The following is a 21,769-nucleotide window of genomic DNA, read 5'->3' on the forward strand; positions in this document are numbered from 1 at the left end:
TAAATGGAAACATGAAAAAAGAGAGGATAAAATAGGGTTAACTTTGTAAGCGGGGTTTAGAATTTACTATGTGTCCGTCAATTGTAAAATCTCAACCCATTTATAAAATATAAAAACTTTTCACTATTACATACTAAATAATTACAAAAAAACAAAATTAAAAATTTTCATTTAATTAAAAATTTAAATAAAAGATATAACACTAAAATAAACAAATAAATAAAATTTTGGGACTTGGAAGATTAATCTAAAAGAGGGGTCACCATCATTTTCCCAAGTTTTGATGTTTTTGGTAGAGTTGTTGGCACTTAGCCAAGGAAAACTATTAGGGATGGTGGTAGTGTGGGCTTTTTACCCACATGAGATTTTAGTTAATAAAAGGAAAGTTTTTGGCCATTGGGAGGGACAATAATTGAAGGGTAGAGGGGGTGGTGGGGGTCCCTTTTGCTTCAACATCTCTAAGGGACAATGTCTCAAAAATATAATCATTTATTAGACTATCACTAAACATTGAATTATGGGTACCTTTGCTTTTGCCTTAGATTTGTATGTGGGTATATATATTTGGACCATTACTCACCAAATTCCCCCATTTCTCTTTGCCTTTTTGTGCGTTGCATTTGGACTTCACCTTAATTATAATTACATGAACATGGCCATTGTTAATATGAGGGATGCAATATGATGTTTTTCTCTCTTAAAATAATGTTATTGGCATGCACATATGTATTTTTATGGTTTCTCAACGTATCTATTGGAGCAAATCCAATAATTAATCTTTTGCATTCGGTAGGTCTATTAAATGATTGATATCGGCCACGAATTTTAAAGATGCTTCATACCCAAGGTAAAAATCGAACCTTTGACCATTAGTTAAAGTTCTCTCAATTTGTCTATTTGATAATTCTTCATATCATCATTTTTGTAAACTTTATAAAATGAGTTTTTTTTTTTTGGGGGTGGGGTTGAAATATAATATTGAATTCATGCATATACCTTTGATGTTCAATTATATTTTTCACTAGAATATTTGGCTCAATTTTCTCAACTTTGAGAAATATATTACTGGGCTGAGCCATATTCCATTAGAAAAGGTATTGTCCATGACTTATACATATTTGGGACCAAAGCCCATTTTTATAGATACCCATTGGAAATCAACCAAGCTCCTTTCAAGGTGTTAAAAATTGGCATTATTTTAGAACATATTGAAAATATTATAAATAATTAGTAAAAATTAAATTGAGATAGTACGTGACGGTATGGAGATGAATGTATCGAACAACTATAGAGGTGATAGTAATTTGCGAAAAGAACAATAATTTATTTAACCTTTTAATTGTAAAAAAAAAAAAATTGAGGTAGTACGAGACGGTAGGGAGTTGAATGTAACAAACAACTATGGAGGTGACAGTAGATTGTCAAATCTATAAAATGTAAACACCCTGAAAGTTCGAGGTTTGAAATATATTCGAACCCTATCACCGAATAAATTCCGAACAAAATTTTCCGTCCGCGGATAGATTGTCAGACATAATTTGATAAAGATAAAAGCATAACAACAATCCAATTCGCTTTGTAACATCAAAAATAGATCATTGCACTACTTGTTAGTTGACGATGATCATTGGTCATCAAGTAATTACTGCCCTTCAACCAATAAATTAATATAATTTATATACGCATGTACGTGAGATACATCGATGAACAGGTAATTAAACCATGTAAGAAGCGTCTATTCCACCGGGTTCCTGCCATACAGATCCTGCTCGGAATTTACAAACAGGGCACGTACCTTGTTGTCGTAGCCACGGGTCGATGCAATTAGCATGGAACTGCAGTTGTACATCATTAACTTGCATAAGGTTATATGACATCATACAGTATAACATTTCATAGGACATTCAATATTTACCTGATGCAAACAGGGTAAACTGCGGATGAGATCGCCGGCATTAACTTGCTCCAAGCAAACACTGCAGGTCAATTCGTCATCGGAGCCCTTCTTGATGCTGACTGGACTGGTAGAATCCTGCCTCTTCTACCGAAGACAATAAATTACTGAATTATATCCGTTTACACCACCCATTCAAAACAAAGAAAGCATAACCCGAGGTGAATAAGGAAGAGCGGAGAGCAGTAAACATTACCTGAGGTGAGTTAGAAGATGACGCTTGTTGCATTGAAGGGTCATTGCTGCAAGCAAAACCGATTTTTTCATAAGGCTATTAGCTTATACACCAAAACAATGTTCTATCAACCGAATGATTAAACACCTTAAAAAGATAAACCATAAATAGCTTTCTAAAAATTGTCTTCGGATGTATCTAAGCATCACAACAATAACTTCACACTCGAAACTTATAGCCCCATTGACAAACTACAGCATTAACAATTGGCATCAGATGATTCACAGAAAAAGCTTGGGAATGTTACACAGCCAGAAGAGTCCCAAGATAATGCTGCACGTGCAGAACAGACATAAAAGGACAACCAAGCCTTTGTTTAACATTCACTTGTTAACGAGACAGCTGATGAATGCATCGATACTTACAATTCCTTTTTACGCTCTTGAATGATGAAAACCAACAATAAACAAAGAAAGTAGATACTAACCTTTGAGGAGCAGAGACCTTATACTTGTGAACGGGAAGGGCATTTATCTCTTCATCGCTCATTGAAGAGGAGCTGGGGCCATTGCTGGAATCAAGTGCTCTCAAAGTTTCATAATCTAGTGACAAATAACTACTCGTCAGAATTAGGATGCACTAAACTGAGAGGAAGGAGGACAAACAAACAAAAGCTCTCCTAGCTAAGGTTTTTCAAATTTACAATTCCAAGCCACTCATGAATCAAACTATGAAACTCGAGAAATTTATTATAAAACCAAAGTTAAACACCATACCAAGATGGTCGAATTCTTGGTCAAGAAGAGCAAGTTGCAATCTTAGGCCTTGTAGACGCCCTCTGGTTGCAAGTGCAATTGATGGTGGCATATGTAATCGTAGTTCAGTATGACCCAAAAGTGCACTTGCTGCTGCGGCATGGGCTTGTGCTTGAGCTTGAAGTTGTTGACAGGTCGCATACATTCTTAACGTTGTTGCCATAAAAAACACCCCAAGAACCAACCAAAGCTACATGAATAGAGTAACATAAAAAAGTGCATTAAATTAGTTCAAAATTGTGAACCAAACATGCAAACACCATTAGAAACTTAGCTACTTAGCGAAGGAAATTACCAGAAAATTAGGTGACAACTGCTGCGAATTCATTATCATGAATAGCAAAAGTACTGTTTTAACAAAGAAAAATATCAGAAGCAACTAACCAAGAAAAATAAAAGAGAGAAACTAAGATGAACACAAAGCTATACCGATACCTGTAACGAGAAACACAAAAGAGTTGGAATTAACAGGACGTCCTGCATGGACACGCTAAGAACCAATCGACTTAAATTAAAACATATTTATATAAAAAACCCATTAAAATCAAGAATGAACAAACTGTAACTGCAATTCAAAAAGCCTAAGTTGCTAATCATCAAAAGCATGTTTAAGCTCAAATTGCAATAATAAGTAACAGCAACTTGAACGAACCGGATTTCACCACCAATTCAAACCATATAAACCTAAAGGCAATGATGTATCATGACTATAACAATGGAAACTCAAGTGTTCGAAGTAATAGTAACATACCACGGTACGCCTCTCCGGAATAAGCACTGGAAATCCACTCTCTAAATCCGATCTTGACCCTCGGAAAACGAAACTCATTGTTGAAGAAAACAAACTCACCAGCTCAACTAAATACAATCAATAATTGAAAACAAAAACACAAAATGGGTTCCCGAATTTTCAAATCTCCGCAGAATAGAGGAATTAACTTTTCTATATTGAATCCTCAAGAAAGAATCTGCACAAATTAAATAACATTTAATCAGAAAAATCAATCCAATCATTTTCAATTCTCATTTCCTATAATTTCCAGCATATTTTAATCAAAATTCAAATAAATCCTTCAAAAATCCACCTGATATCTTCTTAAAAACAGTTTTAAAAAAATGGAAATGATTCGATATCAATTTAATAGATTTTACATTTGTTAATCGAACAACAAATGTTAATTCAAAAAAATTCCAACGGAAATTATCTAAAAGATCCTAATCTCTAATTAATTACATAAATAAGTTCTTGAACTAACAGATCCGTATTTAATATACTAAAAACTTTCAAATAATCGAAAAAAATTGATGAGAAATGACGAAACGAAAGAGGACGAAGCAGACTTACGGAGATCGGAGGATGAAACGACGTCGGATCTGGTTCCTCTTTGAAAATTGTAATGTCGACGATATTTCCTGCAAAGATTAAAGGACTGAGCCTGCAAAGGAGCGAGTTCACTCGAACGAGTTAGGCTTTTTCTTGCCTAACGCCTTTCCTCGTCACCTTGCAAACAAATTATTATTATTTTTTGGCTTTCTCTGGTCCGAACGAGGACTCGAAAACGATGTTAACTATCTTCCTAAACGACACCGTTTCGTAGTTTTTCTGTTCCTTTTTTTGGATAATTACAAATATAGCTTCTAACTTTTTATCTAATTTTTCACATTAATTCTCGACCTTTGTTGATTGTTCTATTTGAGTTTTCTTTTTATTTTAACACTATTATTTTCCCATTGTTCTTTTCTAAAAATAATTTTGTTATAATTTAAATCAGCTAATCGATTGACTTTTTTCTTAATCGACATAATCAAATCCATCTAACATTGATCGATTAAGTCTATTAAATTAAATCGTGTTACATTTAGGTCAGAGGTGTAGTCAAAGAAGACAACCAAAACATTTGCTCCCTTGATTAAATGAAAAAAATAGCAGCTTTGGTCCCTTATACTTGAGGTGTTTAAGCCACTGGGGTAGACCTGAATTTATATTTTTCAACTTTGAATAAGTTTGGTCTTGGACTCTTTGACACGGATCATAAACACCTTTATCCAATATTCTGACACATTAGTTAACAAAATTCTTAGAATAAGGACTGAAGTGAAAATATAATAAAACTATTAAATCCTACAGATGAAATTTACCCTTTTTTATTTTTAGATTTAGACAAACAAGGCACTGTCAGAAACAGAGGTGACAGCCGAGGTAGTGGAATATATTTGTCTTTCTGACTGAATTTCTTTTTCTTTTTCTTTTTCTTTTTTAATTTTTAATTACAATTACAAAAAAAAAGTTTTAACTGAGGTGGGTCCTATGTTTCGCACGTGTCGATATAGGAAATTGACTTTCTGATTAAAAGCCTGGTTAGTAGATGCACACGCGCTTTCTCGAAATGGTATCAAAGATTTTGATAACAGGGGTCCACCACACTTCGTAAAACCTGGAAAGTACCCAATCCTAGCCTTCTCCTATTCAAAAAAAATCATTAAAGGCAGTCAACTGATTTTGAATCTCACTATTTATTTAATTTTTTTTACATAAATTATATAATCTTAAAAATTCAAAATCATTTAATCTTAAAAATTCAAAATCATTCATATCAATATTTATATTAATGTAATGAGAAATTTTTAAAGTATCGTTCATCGAATAATCGATCGTATCCTTAAATAATAAAGGTAATTTCAAGTTTTGTTTCCCTACTTTGAAGAGAGTCTCAATAAGTTCATGGAGTTGGTAGCAGCATCTAACTCCCAATGGTTGCTCGACAGAGAGTTGATCTATTGGCAAGATAAGATAAACCTCTATAATATAACTCAATACAAATTTAAATTAATTCGAAATTTTTTTAAGGTAAAATCATTAATTCATTCTATGAATGAAATCATACAATTAAGAAAAAAATAGCAAACACTCATTGTAGATAATGAAAGACAAGTTCCACCAATACAACAAAAGCTTTAGCCTCAGCGTCGATAGAATATTATGAAATGTTGACAATTGGCTTTGTCACAACTCAAATACGACATATTTGAAGTAATTGTCAGCACTTAATACTGTAAGAAAATCAGTCTCGAATGTTTCAAAGTGGCGAGCAAAAATCGATAGAAGAATCAAGTATTCGCCAAACTAGAGAGGACGGCAATAAAATCATCCTTAAAATCAAATAGTAAAACTAAGATTACATGCATAAGTAAGACTAAAAAAAGTGTTACAAGAGTAGACAAAAAATTTTAAAACTGAATACTTATTAAACAATAGAAAAAATATATAAAACTTAAGACAACACAGGTTCAAATTGACATAAAATAATTTATTATTCAAATACTATCAAAATAAAACATACAGGTAAAAAAAAACCATATAATTAAACTACACATTTAATAATATATTATGTAAATATATTTTTGTGACTAACACGAAAAATTACAAATATATTTTTCAATATATATTTATTTAATATTACCCTTAAAAGCCTCGATATAGATTTAGAAAATAAAAAATTTAAAATATTTTTATTTACATAAGAAAAGGAAAAGAAAAAAAAAAGAATCCCATGCTTTTCCAATCATGACCATACATTGTCCGATCAATGGTCCACCTTCCATCAAAACAGGTGGGCCGTAGATTGGACGATGTGGGACCCATCCAAAATCTTTCACAACGTTTTTACATTCTTTTTTGTGGGGCCCTTAGGGTCCAATACCAAGCCTTTGACCTGCAAGTTCACATCTAATCTCAGCAAATCCAACCCTTGATTTCACCAAATCAAATTCCATCCACACGTTTTGTTGATGATGATGACCAATCACGAATGCTTCGATCCCTAGGAGATCAGAATTGCCAAATGTGAAGCAATACACTGAATCACTCCCTTTGTTCATATCGGGTACCCGATATAATAGCCTCTCGCCGGATACACTCATCTCGGCTCCTTGAAACATTAGACTAACTCGCGGTAAATTAGAGAAACTTGGCCGAGACGAACCCATGACCCGATAACATAAATCCATTGCCCCTTGGAATACGAAGTTCGGATCGTTGTAAACTTGTAAAACCCTTCTCGTTTGTTGTAAAAACTCGTTTCGTAACGCGGTGTAAACCGGACCCATTAAGAAAGTAAATTGGGTACCGGAGTCGACCATTGTTTGGCCCGCACCTGTATGATCGGGTACAAAAGCGGATCTTGGTAGGTCTAATATTTTATTCCCAACTTTAATACCTTCTAATTGAACCGTATATGCAACTCGGTCGTAGTATGGTAACGGGTCGGACATTTGAATTAAAGGAGTATAATTCAACTCCCCAAGCCACGAAAATCTCGCGTCACCGAGGAGTAAAACCCCGGAGGAGTCGAAACCCGATATGCAATACGAGAATTTGGGGAATCTCATTTGACTAACGAAAGATAACGACCCGCGGTTCATGCCCATTAACCCAGTTGTTTTGAAATCTTCCTCCGAATTTGAGCTGTAACCCGAATCCATACACCCGAATAAAAACCCGGGTTGGGTCGAAGATCCGATTACGAAATTCTCGTACGCGAGATTTCCTTCTATTGAGGAAGCGTCAGCATAAGAGACGGCCACGTGGCATAGTTTATTATTCGGGTCGCATGAAGCTGGAACGGGTAAGTCACGTGTACGTGTTTTGCAAACCGGCGAACCACAAGGGACGGGTTTGTAAGACTTGGAAACTTGAGGGGTGAAAACGGAATTTAAATTCGGCGTTTTCTTACAGTGAAGCCACGAAAGTTCACTCCCTGTATCCAGTACCATCGTAACATCCTGCGGCGGCGACCCGACGGTTAGTGAAACCGTTAGAGTAACGTTATGGTGGAAAGCAAGCCTGTTGGTGGCAGCACTGGTGGCGGAAGAGGGTAGTGGACGGTGACCACCGTGGGTTTTTCTGAGTGGTAAAAAGAGTGTTTGGTTGGAAGGAAAAGAAAAGATTTCATGGAAAAGAAGAAGGAAAATCGTGAAGTGAAGAAGGAAATGAAGAAAAGACATTGATTTTTTTTTTCACTTTTTCTGTTCCTTTTTGAGTTTTGTTACGTGAAAGGGTTTGAATGGTTTTTGGATCCTTAAATACTACTAGGGTTATGTCGGAAGATTACCAAAACCATTAATTTTACTTTTACTTAAAAAATAAAAAAATGACATGCTGTGTTTTCGTCACCGGATCGGTTGGATCGGGAATTAACTGATACATTAGTTCAGAATAAGATAAAAAGTTAATTGACTTGTGAACTGATATGGATTAGTTCAATCTATTTTAACTCAATTGAACTTGTAGTTAAACCGACAATTAATTTTAAATTATTTATAAATTTTAATAATTTATTTAATTTTAACTAGATAAATTGATCGAACTGAAATTTAGTAACATAACTAATTCGACCATCAGTACAATACCTAATGTTTAAATTTATTATGGTTTAAGTTGTCAGATTGTTGTGCTTTATAATCATTAATTTTAATTTTATTGCCAAGTAAAATTATGGTTATATTATTTCTAATTGTGATCTTATTTATAACCTTTTAAAAAATACAATAAAAATATAATAAAATATTAAAAATAATAAAGAATATTTTTAAAAATTTATTAAAATTTATATAAATATACAAAATGACAAAATAAATAAAAATAATGTGAATACAAGAATTTTTCAAATTCTAGAAACACACCCAAATCATAAAAAAGAAGTAGCTTTATGCTTATTTTATTTTAGAATATATATTATATTCTTATTCTAATTTCAATTCAATTGAATTAGTTTTCCTATATCTATTCAAGTTTTTCGGTATTGACAATAATGTTTATGTTAATCGAATTAAGACTTATCGATCTTATATCAATTCGATCCCATATTCTCTTGTATTGACAACAATACTAATACCATTCGAGTTAAGATTCAATCGTTAAATTTTAAAAATTTTATTGTGAGTAAAAAGTATTTTAAAAATTTTAAGTAAGAATTTTATTTTATTTTTAATTTTACAATAATGATAAATATTTAGAGGGATGAGTTGTCAACTAGGTTCAAAAGATGATTATGATGGTAGTTATCACTTTACATCAAAATATTTGAAATAAAACTCACTCATGAAATGAAAATAGACAAATTCTTTTTACTATTAAAGTTTGATAAATTTTATTTCTTTTAATTTTTATTTGTTTTTTTATAATTTTTCCCTTTCATTGAGTGGGCAAAATTTTAACCACTTATTTAGAAAAAAATCTCTTATTTTTAACTTATCTATGTCAACTAGGTTGAGTAAAACAAAAGGTTTAATTTTATTTGGTAAAAGAAATTAATTTCTTTTATTTTTATTCAATTTTATAAACTAAATAGATTAATATATTATTTAGTACTTGAATATCTTTTTAATTAAACGTCTGAGTTTAATTTCAAGTCACAAATATTCATTAAATCACACGATATTATTTAATTAAATTTATATAATAATATTTAAAAATTAAATTAAATATTAAAATTAGACTCAGCTACCTAATAATATATTAACCCAAACTGGTTTGCAGTAGATGTCTGGTTTGTACTGGAAAAGTGGGAATTATTTTTAATAAAAAAGTATGGAATACAGCACACTTTTAGTGCTTTGTGTATGATTTTGACATATGATTTTATATGGAATTGTGAGCCTTTTGTCTGGCTGCATAAATTATAAACTATCACCAAATTGGGTTTTAAAATAAATAATTATTTTGTAATTTTTTACCCAATTAATTCAAAATTTATTTGACTATAAACTTGATTACATAAAATTAAATATGATTCAAAACTACACAATATGAAAATTTCATGGTTTGACCAAGATAATATTTTTAATTTATTACGAATGGACCGACATGGTTGTTGCGGGGGCAAATAAAGTTGGGTAATTTTTAATTAGGAGGCATGAAACCTGGAAAAATGAATGAGCTTTAGTTTAATTATTTGTTTAATTTTTTTTTATAATTTAATTTTGACTTTTTTGACTTAATTTTAATTAAACAGATAAGCGAGTAATTAATTCTTGACAATGACACTTAATTATAAAAGGTTGAAAAATACTTTCGGCCAAGCGACACATCTGTCTTTGGAAAAGTCCATTTCTTCGGAAGCCAACTCTTCTTTTCTTTTAAGGTTTCAAGGATTTATTTCTAATTTATAGCAATTAATAATTTAATACCAAGTACTTTAATTTAAAAATTAAAATTTTTGAAATATCGTTTGTTGGATATGCAGTTCAAGTAGTATCATATTTGTAAATATGCGAGTTATAAATCTTAAGTTGATGGTTCGAGTCTGTTTATATATAGTTAATTTGTATAATTATTGTTACTTATTATACGAACACCTCTCTATTAAGTTTTTACAGGTCATATCTCTATTAATCGAGACGCTCTCCTTCTGTGAACGCAATCCCAACATCAAAATAATACCTAACTATTATTGAGAGTTCGGCTAACTGCTGAATAAACAACAATTTGAAAACTTTTATCAAAAGAGTCACCCTCCTCAACAATAATATTGAATTACTGACTCAAATTTATACAATTTTATACTTTGACTTTTATTTTTTTCTTAACTATTTTATTTTTATAATTACTTTACAAAATATATATAACCACTAAATTAAGTTATTTAACTTAATTAATAATTTTAAAATTTATATTTGTGTATGTAATGCAAGTATATTTGTATTATATTAATATACATTTTATAATTAAACAATTGGAACTAGGAGCAAATTTATAAATTTTTTTAGGAGGAGTGGAAATTAATTATAAAATTTTGATAGGCCAAAACATAAATTTATACATTTATAATTTATAATTTCATCATCTGTAAGGATTTAAAAAGTTTTTTTTTTCTATTTTGAAAGGACCAAATTGTAATTTCACCATTTATTAATTTACAATGTCATTATTTATGAAAGAATTGAAATAATAATTTTTCATTTTTGGAGGCCAAGCTCCCTACATACCTCTCAAACACACCCCTGATTAGAACATAAGGATATCATTATGTACCAAAAAATAAAATATATGTCTATCGATATTGTTAGAGTTGTGTGACCTGAATCCCGTTTGATTCGGCTTGAAAAGTTCGAGGTGTAATTCAGTTAAATAAATAAAATAAAGAGGCAAGATAGGGGATCTCGTTTACTGCACAAGTTGAATTCGTATAGGATTATGCTTCTTCTATTAAACATTAATTATAACAAGGTTGTTTAACCCTTAAAATATGTGTAGTCGAAAACTTTTGTATTGTTGTTTTCCAACATTATTGAATTTCTACTTCTCTGCCCGTGATTTTTTCCCAAAAAGAACTTTTCACATAAAATTTGTAAATTCTTATCTTGCTTGTTTATTACTTTGTGTTCATTTCTACTATCATTATTAACATATAATTTAATAGATACGATACTAATAATTTAGTATTTATTTATTTTTTCACATAGCAATCAAATCCATTAATCATGGCATGAAAGATGAACTTTTCTATACAATTTATGGTGCATTTAATATTTTGATAAAATGTCAAAACCCATTATTAATTTTGGTTCAATTTTTTGTGAAGAACATTAAATTTTTTTTTAATGTAGCACATATGACACTACTAATAAAAATTAGGTGGAGGCTAAACCTATGGATACCATTGATTCTTTTATTAAGAAAGTTTACAATTTGAAAAAAAATTAAACAAGTCATTGAGTTTTAGTTCAATTGGTATAAGTATTGTTATCAATGCAAAAGAACGTGAGTTTGAGTGTATTAAAGTACATTTTAATTTTATTTATAAATTGAAGAAGAACTATAAATAGTTTTTGATATTATATAAAAAAACAAATATTATCAAAACTTTCAATAAAATTATTTAAAAATAAATAAACCAATCTAATTTCTCACTAAATTTTAGAAAATTAAAGTCAGAAAATAAACACTAATTTCAACTGTTGGCTGGCAAACATATAAATCTTTCACTATCTATCCTTGCATGCAAAATTTATGACAATATTTGTCTTTCAATAATTAGGTTTTACACGTTTTCTCCATAAAACAGACATTTATTTTTTGTCACTTCATGTAAAATCTAAGGATGTTTTTGCTTCAATGGTCCATTCTACTAAAAAAAAAAAATTAATTTTGTAAATTAAAGCTAATTTTTTGATCCAACCAAATTAATCCAAATGTCATATTACAATCCATATAATTTTTTATTTTCACTTGATACCAATTTATTCTTTAATTGGTGGATAGCAAGATTAAAGATGGTGACCACTCCATTATCATCGTCAAAAGAACAGTTCATTTGTTTTGTTTTTTATTTGAAGAGAAAAAATTATTTTCAACATATTAAATGTTAGAATTTTAATTTGGGAGTTTTCATTTTAAAGTGAGTAAAGAATATTCTCATTAAACGTTTTTGAATTATGATTCGAATTTTAAATTATTTCTCAAACATTAATATCTTTTAATTGAGCCTTAAAGTATTGGTCTTGTATCGATAAAGTCTTTCTATCAAACTAGTCATCAGCTTAAGCATTAAATATTAACTCAGATCTGATGTGGGATGTTTTTAAAACACATAGATCAAATTTTAAATACGTTTGCACCTATCACATGAACAATTTGGATTTGACAGGTTGAAAAAAAAATGAGACAACCTCTTGAATTTAACGACACTACTTGTGGTTTTCTAAGATGCCATATCCAAGTTATTCGTGTAATAGGTATACGCATATTGAAAATTTGATTCATGTATTTAAGTATACTCAATGTCTAAACCGAGTTGGAATTTAATGCATAAGTTGACTGTAAGCTGATAAAAGGCCCTGAATGATACAATTTTGATACTTTGAGGATTTAATTAGAACATTTTTAAGGTTTAAAGATCAATTTAAAATCTAAACCATAATTCAAGGAAGTTTTGAGCAATTAACCCAAAATTATATATATGTAACATTTATGCACGTGACACGAGGCTAAAACTTAAGTCTAGCAAACCATGTAGCCTTAGACGATTTCTTTGTTTTAAATCTGCTTAAGTGAACCTAACTCTCGAAAGATAATAATTCTCTCAAAAATTCTCTAAGGTGCTGAAATAAAGCGGAAGCAAACTCAAAAGACAAAAGGAGCTCAAATCGAACAAGAAAAACCACAAGAAAGTAATACACACAAAATGTTTGAGTAAATGTTCTCAAATATATTCAATAACTATGAATGAGATACAATTGATCTGCAGCCCGTGACATACTCACATAGAAATAATATATATCATGCATCTAATTATTAGATAAAAAGTGTTAAAGTACTTAAGAGGTCTTTGTATTATAGGGTTTTGATCAAATTAGTCCCTTTGTTATTAAATGGGTCAATTTAGTCTCTATATTAGTAAAAAGTATCAAATAAGTCCAAATTGTAACAGAGTTAACATTTACTGTATAAAAAATGTCGTGAATTCTTTTTTCCAATTTCATATAAAAGATTTCATTTACATAACCATAAAAACTTTAAGCGACGATTCGACGATTGGTACAGTAGATCAGTATTTGTTGACGAGTAGAAGAGCATGCCTTAGATTCAAGTCGAGCTAATGGCTAGTGTCTGAGATCAGAGAAAAAAAGATATTTGAATTTTGGTTCACAGATTTGTGACATCCAAAGTTATTTCATAAAAACTAAAATGTAGAAGAAAAAGGAAAATAAAAAAAAGCTTTCAATTGGTGTAGACAATGCAAACAAAAAAAGCCATATAGCACCGATTTTAACAACTCAGTAACTTAAATAAAAACTTTTGAATAGTTCAGGACTAAATTGTAATCTTTTTAGTTAAATGGCTAAAACGAAAACTTTCTAGAATTTAGTAATTAATAGTATAGGTAACCTAATTTAAGAAAAACTTTAACAAAATTAATGCTTTCAAATCCTTGCATGCAATTATATATTACAATGTTTTGCTTTAAAAAAATGAGGAAAGGAGAAGAAGTCAAACAAAACAATTGGGTATGCTTTCATAATCGAAGTCAACAAGAAAAAAGGGTAGAAGGTAAGGTTCATGCAAAAGTATGATTAGAATTTGATTCTTTAGCATTCTATCAAATTAAGACCCCACAATCTTTTGTTTCTTATTTAATGAAGTTGTTAGCAAATCTAATTGATAAGGAAAACAATAACACTAAAGCCTTTTAATTTCTACATCTATATTCTTCTATATAATTTTTTTTTAAAAAAAATCAACATTATATTAAATTGATTGCATAGTTGCTGGCAAATTGTAATCCCTTTCACTATTCATTGATAATAACTAAATTTTATTTTATTTTTTAATAATTTCATTATAAGTTCTGATCGTATTTGTTATTTTTTACATAATATCTAGAATTATGAGTAGTCCCTCCTCAGCTCAAAATAGGAGGATAATGTGCTTCAACGTATTTGAATCCGTGTCCTCCTGTATTGACAACAATGTCTATACTAATCAAACTAAGATTCAATTGAGAATTCTAATTTTTTTTTAAAAATACAATAAAAATATATCATAATCTTTGAGTGACTATTTTCAATCAAATCTTCCCACGTCAGTTTGAAGCATGTCGTTGCTCCATTGGCATTTATTTTTCACATTTTCGATTGGTTATTCTCTAACTTTTGTCTTAATTAGTTGACCTAGAAAATTGTCTTGAAGCTCTATTATTATTATTATTAGCCTAACAATCTTAAATATAATATATGAAAACATTATATCAACACGTTATGTGTTGAATATAAAAATACTACAATAAATATGATATATACAATTAAATAATATTAATATGTCACATTTGTTGATTTAGTCTTAACTCGATTAATATCGGTATTGTTGTCAATACATGAGAACATGGGTTTAAGTGCGCTGAAACGCATTATCCTCCTATTTAAGGATTGGAGAGGGACTATGAGTAATTTTAGATATTATATAAAAAACAAATATGATAAAAACCTATAATAAGATTAATGTTAATATATATATATATCGATTTAATTCTTATCGTTATAATGTATAACATGCATAAATATTTATTTCATGAAAATTTCAAATTATTAAAGATAGACATTAGAGATTGAATTATAATTCACCTCTTAATCATATTTAGACTTTTGCTTAACATTATTTTACTTTTTGGGTTAAGGGACATCGCTCATTATCAGACACATACGTTATGATTGCTTTGAGAGGGATTAAACATAGACAAAAGCTTTGAATTTTTTTTTACCATATTATTAAAAAGAGGGTCTAATTGTGAATGTCAGTCCCTTTATTTTATAAAATTAAAGTATTTTTACTTCAATTTGTTATAATTTAATCTTTATATTCTCTGAAAATCGAGAAATTAGTTTAATTGTTGATAAAATGAAATTAAATTTATGATTTTTTTTCTAATTTGTTGCATATAAATTGTTGAATTATTAATTTTCAAGTTAACAATAATGTTTAACAGCGTTACCTAAACTAATTTATCAGTTTTCATAAGATACAAGGACCAAATTCTAATAAATTGAAGGCCTACTTCTCAATTCTCTTGAAATGGAGGGTTGACGTTCATAATCAAACCTATCAAACCTATATATTTATCACTTGCACGAACTAAGCTAAACTAAACCATGTGTTCATCCATTCATATGCCTCGATCAAATTTAGACCCACAATATAGCTTGTTAGGTATAAGCTATATATAGTTTGCAAAATTAGCTTTGCATGGAAAGAAAATATTTTGGCCTTTTCCTTTTATATATAGAGAAGAAAGGAGTAATTACTAGGGTTTGCACACTTTGGTTCTAGTTTTGGTTTACATTCCACATTTCTAATCAAGGCCCAATGATCAAACCTATATTTCCAATTAACCCAAAAATTCAGATTTAAAAAAAAATTTTGATGCTATTACATACATGAACTATATATGTAATTATTGACATCAAAATGGGTATGAAAAAGTGCATTCGTTATTTTTACATTCATTCCCCAAGTGGATGGCTAATTTTTCAAGTTCAAGTTTTCACTGTTTATTGTGATTTTTAGTTGATTTCATCTTCATTCACTTACCCCACATCTTAACTATCCTTTATTCTAAAAGAATTGAAGTTACAAAGTGACCTAACTTGAAGCAATAATCTTTCATTCCATACCATTTGAGAAAATGATTGAAGTGAAAGAAACCAAAATTTGTGTGAACCAAATTTCAAAAAAGAAACAATTGAGAAAGACAAGACATTGCCAAAAGGCAAGAGAATCATTTAGTTGTCACATCTTTGTTGAAATGCAAAAATGGGAAGCACTTCCCTTGTAGAGAAGAACATGAGAATAATAATAATGGGGATTATTTGGAAATGAAATGCAATGTTAAATGTCTATTATTAACATTGCATTATTGTGTTATATTAATCATGAATAAAAAAAAAAAATAAAATGTACATCTATTCATGGTTTTTTTCTTCCTTCAAAAGATAAAATATGAAGAGACTTAAGTTTGACAATGAAAAAAGATGGTAAGAGTTTGATCATGATATTTCTTTTGGATATGCATGAATGGGTTTCTTTCAATTTGGATTATTTTTGGAGAAATATGGTCTAATAAAAACCCATTACTTTTGGGCCATAGTGAGGGTTCCCCCCCTTCTATTTGCAATTAACAACTAATCCAAAAAGGTTATCAATAAACAACAGAAGGATAAACAACAAAGTTTTTGTAAGATCAGTCTAATTATTTATTGCAAATTTATGACCAAAAAGTTAAGTTTAAACAAACAAAAAAAATAATTAATGTTGTTTGAATCAGATCGGATCAATTGGTTGAATTAAAAACCAATCGGGATATCAGCTTAATTAGAGAGGAGTTAAATCGATTGATCAGCGAACCGATATAAACTGATTGAACTAATATTTCTTTTCTATCTTTTAATAATTTTTAATGATTTATTTAGTCAAACGAACAAATCGACTAAATTAATGATATGATCGATTTAACCACCAATCAACTTCTGAAAGTCTCAAAAATAATCTTAAAAGAACTCGCATGTAATATTTACATAACGATACTTGAATAATATCAGGTCTCAAACTTCAATTTTACTAACTTTGCTATGGTTACATTTTGGAAATTCTTACCATTACCTTAAAAATAAAAACTCAAAATTTGAAATTTATAATTTATTGATATTTTTCATTATTAAAAATTAAAAAATAATTAATTAATAATTCACCTTGAATAATTTTATTATCCTTGGTGGTGACAGCTGCCAAATACCCACATAATTATGGATATTTTGGTTCATATTATTGCATGTTAGGTTGGAAAAAAAGTTTTTAAGAAGTGTCCAAGTGATTTAGATATTTCTCCATTAAATATCTAAGCAATTTCAACTTTATAGTTAGAAGTGTATGTAATTTAATTTTTATAATATAAAATTGTTATTTAATTTTTGTTTAAAGTATTATAAGTAAAATACAATCAAAGTATAAATATAAATATATACTTGAGTAACATAATTATCAAATTGTTATTACATAATTGAACTGCTTCGAGTAATTACGAATAAAATTGAACTATTGTAACACGACGGAATAAGAATTGTTTCAATCTAGATTAAAGTTGATCAATTAAACAAAAACCTATATAAGATAACTGCACATGATGAGATTCGAAAATCTATGTCACAAATTTAAATACTCAAAAGTCAAAACCCGAAATCTGTCAATCGTATATGAACCGAAATATCATAAAGCATGTAACATTATATTAAAAGGGAAAAACAAACTTTTGGTACTTTAATTCTATTTTCAAGTCTATAGTGTTAGATTTCAAAATTCTACAATCAGCATTTAGACGTTTTTCAATCAATGATGTTATCCATTTTACCTTTTTGAATCAGTACAAAGAAGGATACTTGATATACTCAATGGATATTATAAAATAAATTTTTTAAAAGAAAATACGTGATAAATTTTTAAAATTGTTTGTAAAATTTTGAAAATATTAATATATTAAATATTAACCTTTAATAAAAACAGATTTTTTTTGCATGGAATATTTCAACCTATCTTTCTTGAAATATTTTTAAATTTTTTTTTTGCGATTGTAATTATAACATAATTAAAAATTTACTCTTTTACTTTATAAAATAGAGAAGTTAAATATTTTTACTTTATAAAATAGAGAAGTTAAATATTAAAAATAATATTTTAACAATAACTAATTAACAAAATTTTTCATAATGTATGAGATTAAATTGTGATAAATTAAAGTAAAAAGGACCAAATTCTTAATTTTCAGTAAAATATAGGGATGGAATTCATAATTAGACCTAAATCTAAATAAGAACGACACATGATTGGGCTCCATAAATTTTAAGAAATAAAAACCACACATGATAAGACTTAAACCTTAAATTAAAAGAAAAACAAGAATCTAATCATTGTCATTAAGAGCCCCTTTGGATGGACGGTGCGTTTACCTGCGGTTAATGTAAAAATAACGATGATGATGAGATTAGATATTATAGCAATACTGTAACGTTAAAAAAAATGAAAGCTAAACACCTCACCATCCAAAAAGGACTAAATCAAAACTTTATTTATAAATTATTCGGAATTCATTAAACCTACTCATTCTGGAGGGAGAAGAAATAGGCTAAAACAAACAAAAGCTATAGGTACATGTACATCTTGTCCATGTGCAATAATTGAAGCTTTCATGCTTTTTAATGAAATGTTTCCTTTTTGACTGTAATGTCCAACTTGTCATAAATGTAGAAAGAAAAGGAGTGCAATAATAGATATAGAATCAATTTATGCTCTGCCATTACAGTTAAGCCTTGAGGGGGAGACATTGGACTATATGTGACCCTCATTCATTATTTGGTCGCCCTCATAATCTTTAAACATCTTTGCAATACCCCTTTCATCTCCTTGCAAATGATTCAATAATTCACCATAGTTCCCAATTGTTTTGGCCAAATATCTCCTCAATTCACCATAGTTCCCAATTGTTTTGGCCAAATATCTCCTCAACCACTTGCTTATTCCATCTTTTACATAATGAAGTTATGGGATACCCCAAATTTAAATCAAATGAATCGGATTGTATTCAAATCACTTACAAATCGCGTCACCATGATGGGTTTGAATCATTTTCAGATTAATTTATGTTTTTAAAATGATATTAGATTTGATTGAGCAAATTGAATTAATTTTGTATCAAATCAATTTGAATTTTGTCAATTTAGGGTTGGACTAATTTTGGATCTGGGACATTTTGAATTCAAATTATTCTGAGTTTTGATTGTTGTGGATACATGTTGCTTTGGGTTAAATTTAGAATTTGTGACATCTAGAATTTAGGTTATTTCAAGATTGAATCGTTTCGGGTGTATTATTTTTTGTTAGCGGATTTGAATTCTAACTAGTTTGGATTTAAATCAAATTAAGTATAGATTGAAATCATTGCGATGAAGCGTTTTATCCTCTTATTTATATATTAGAGAAGAACTATGAATAATTTTAAATATTATATCAAGAAAAATAAATATGATAACAACTCAATTAAGATTTTCAATTTCGATTTAGAACCAAGAATTCTAGATGATGCATTAAAACTCACCTTAGATCAAAAGCTATCATAGACTTGGACTGTAAGATTGATGTGAATCCAAGAATATCATTAGTCAATTTCATGGTACAAAATTTTAAAGAGTGATCAAACTTGTTCTAAAATTTCAAACCCACCCAACAAGACCATTTATTTGCTCATTTTAAATCACATATAATCCAAGAATTGTTTGGTTGTTGGACAACAAAAGTAGTGCTTATTGCTTTTTTTCTTCTATTTGCATCATCAATGAACTATCAAACTCAATTCTAATTTTCTCATTCAAACATTCAAGTTCATTGATTCAATTATGTCAACAAAACAAGTCATTGGTTTTATGTAAATCCCACAAAGGAATGCAATCCATTCATATGAGAAAAACAAAAAATTATGCTAGATTTCTTGTAGAAAATGAATCAAAGACAGAAAAGAAGAGGAACCTAAAAGTAAATTTGATATTGGTTGAAACGTAAAAATATTGTGTTCTTGGCAAAAATATGGTGAATTGAGATAACCCCATTTCAATTTTTACCTCAATATTTACAAATGATTTGAGATGTTCATAATCTAGGGTTTTAAATTACCTTGAAATCAATCTAGAATTAGAACCACTAAAACACCCAAAAAGATTACCCAAAAATCTTCTGAAAACCCCTCCTCTTTGCCTTCCTCTTTGACCTCGGCTAGCCCATGAAACTCTTCGTGGAAGCCCACCGCCGCTAAAACCACCGTCAACCTCCGTGTAAACCATTGGGAGACCTCTATTCTCCCCATCACCTCTGATTCCTTGAAACCTGCCCACGGCGAACCCTCCACCAGGTAATCTCCAAACAGTCAACCCCACCGGAGTCTCATCTAAATTTGAATACACACGATCGGTTTCTGCTCCTTCATCGCCGTCTACGGTGGCTGCAGGTAATTCATGGCGGCAGACGGGGCAGGAGTTCCGTAATTGAAGCCAGGGGAGTATGCAGTTTGAATGGTAGAGATGATCGCAAGGCATGTTACGAACTTTGGTCCCCAACTCGAATTGCTCCTTACAGACGGCGCAACACAGTTCGTCGTCAATATGGGTTTCGTTTATTTCCACCGTTGGCATTGCTTCCACTGCCGCTTTCGACGCCGGCGGTTGCTCGTTCCGCCCCGCGTTCTGAATCTCCATCTGCGATAACTGATCAATTAACCGCTCAAACCCAGAACCCAACAGAAACTCCGACATAGTCGGCGGTAACGGCCTCAGACCCGACCCGGATCCATCGTCATAATAAAGCTCAAACCCCCTCCCGTTCTGTTCAACACTCGAATCTCCCCCAGAAGGCGAAGGCGTCGCCGTTCCACCGCGCAAGACAATAACAGGGTTAAAAGGAGACCGATTCCCACCACTACGACGTCCACGGCGGAGAACAGCGGTTCCAGGACTAGGATTAGCGTAAACAGCCGCGGGTGTAAACGCACGCGCCGCTTCATTTTGATAGTCGATCTCTTCAATGAACCCACTATAGCAATCGGGGCAACTAACGGTATCTGGATTCAAAAGCCGAACAACCCGATTACACCGGTAACACCAATAAAACGTCGTCATCGCCATTTTCTCAGATCTAAGGAACAATTACAAAAAAGAGTAACAATAAATACTAATTTCCCAGAAGAGTGAACATTCTTTTGTTTTCCGCTGAGAGGAAAAATAAAAAGAAAAAAAAGGCTTTGAAGCAAATTAATTGAAACTGAAAGAAAGAAATTTATTTATATGAAATGACGCGTTAGCGTGGTTGCTACGCTGTAATTTTTGCCTACGTGTAACATTTTGATTGGTTGAACCTAAACACCGTTTAAACAAAATATGGAGATTAAGCACTTAATAAAGGATTAGTGAAATATATTAATTAATTTTTATTTAAAAGTGCTAGATTTTTGTTTTATGTAATAATTTTTTATATATTATTTAATTGTATAAGTTTTATAAATTTTCTACAACAATTTATTAACAATAAAATAATTATTATGTAATAATTATTTTGAAATTTTAAAATTGAAATGCAAAAGAAAACCCAATAATTAATTCCAATAATTAAAGAAAAAGAATATTCCGAAACTGATTAACACGAGCGAGACTGATAATACGAAACGTGACACGCGTTTCGAAAATCTGAGCATTGATTGACTAACGTCGCCCTTATCGTTATCTGACACGTCATCACCT

At 30.2% G+C, this 21,769-nt stretch overlaps 3 protein-coding genes across 4 annotated transcripts; all 3 read right to left on the bottom strand.

Annotated features, from left to right (window-relative positions):
• Nucleotides 1–1,505: 1,505 nt before the first annotated feature.
• Nucleotides 1,506–4,512, bottom strand: LOC108489401 (E3 ubiquitin-protein ligase SDIR1-like). 2 transcript variants are annotated; one of them, XM_017793935.2, is made up of 9 exons: nucleotides 4,290–4,512; nucleotides 3,696–3,912; nucleotides 3,380–3,434; nucleotides 3,240–3,292; nucleotides 2,906–3,134; nucleotides 2,617–2,731; nucleotides 2,151–2,196; nucleotides 1,916–2,038; nucleotides 1,506–1,835 (listed from the first exon to the last, which is right to left on the bottom strand). In XM_017793935.2, the coding sequence occupies exons 2-9, from the start codon at nucleotides 3,771–3,773 to the stop codon at nucleotides 1,716–1,718; spliced, it is 819 nt and encodes a 272-aa protein (XP_017649424.1). In that variant the 5' UTR covers nucleotides 3,774–3,912; nucleotides 4,290–4,512; the 3' UTR covers nucleotides 1,506–1,715. The 2 variants fall into 2 exon arrangements, with proteins under 2 accessions (XP_017649424.1, XP_017649423.1); XM_017793934.2 differs by having other exon boundaries at nucleotides 1,916–2,041.
• A 1,806-nt stretch (nucleotides 4,513–6,318) lies between these two features.
• On the bottom strand, nucleotides 6,319–8,007 carry LOC108488242 (aspartic proteinase PCS1). The gene has a single exon (XM_017792534.2). It carries the CDS (start codon nucleotides 7,946–7,948, stop codon nucleotides 6,632–6,634), a length of 1,317 nt encoding a protein of 438 aa, XP_017648023.2. The 5' UTR covers nucleotides 7,949–8,007; the 3' UTR covers nucleotides 6,319–6,631.
• An 11,835-nt stretch (nucleotides 8,008–19,842) lies between these two features.
• On the bottom strand, nucleotides 19,843–21,306 carry LOC108489402 (probable E3 ubiquitin-protein ligase RHC2A). The gene has a single exon (XM_017793939.2). The coding sequence runs from the start codon at nucleotides 21,155–21,157 to the stop codon at nucleotides 20,150–20,152; it is 1,008 nt and encodes a 335-aa protein (XP_017649428.1). The 5' UTR covers nucleotides 21,158–21,306; the 3' UTR covers nucleotides 19,843–20,149.
• Nucleotides 21,307–21,769: the final 463 nt, after the last annotated feature.

Source organism: Gossypium arboreum, chromosome 10 (genome assembly GCF_025698485.1).
Source record: "Gossypium arboreum isolate Shixiya-1 chromosome 10, ASM2569848v2, whole genome shotgun sequence".
Lineage (NCBI taxonomy): Eukaryota > Viridiplantae > Streptophyta > Magnoliopsida > Malvales > Malvaceae > Gossypium > Gossypium arboreum.

What these genes read in the sequence shown, in the direction of transcription:
- LOC108488242 (XM_017792534.2), bottom strand. Translation starts at nt 7,948, where the DNA reads ATGTCTTTTCTTCATTTCCTTCTTCACTTCACGATTTTCCTTCTTCTT.
- LOC108489402 (XM_017793939.2), bottom strand. Translation starts at nt 21,157, where the DNA reads ATGGCGATGACGACGTTTTATTGGTGTTACCGGTGTAATCGGGTTGTT.
- LOC108489401 (XM_017793934.2), bottom strand. Translation starts at nt 3,773, where the DNA reads ATGAGTTTCGTTTTCCGAGGGTCAAGATCGGATTTAGAGAGTGGATTT. An exon ending in AGTTGTCACCTAATTTTCTG is followed by an intron (nt 3,135 to 3,239) that starts GTAATTTCCTTC and finishes CTATTCATGTAG; the next exon opens with CTTTGGTTGGTTCTTGGGGT. An exon ending in CATCTTCTAACTCACCTCAG is followed by an intron (nt 2,042 to 2,150) that starts GTAATGTTTACT and finishes TGTCTTCGGTAG; the next exon opens with AAGAGGCAGGATTCTACCAG.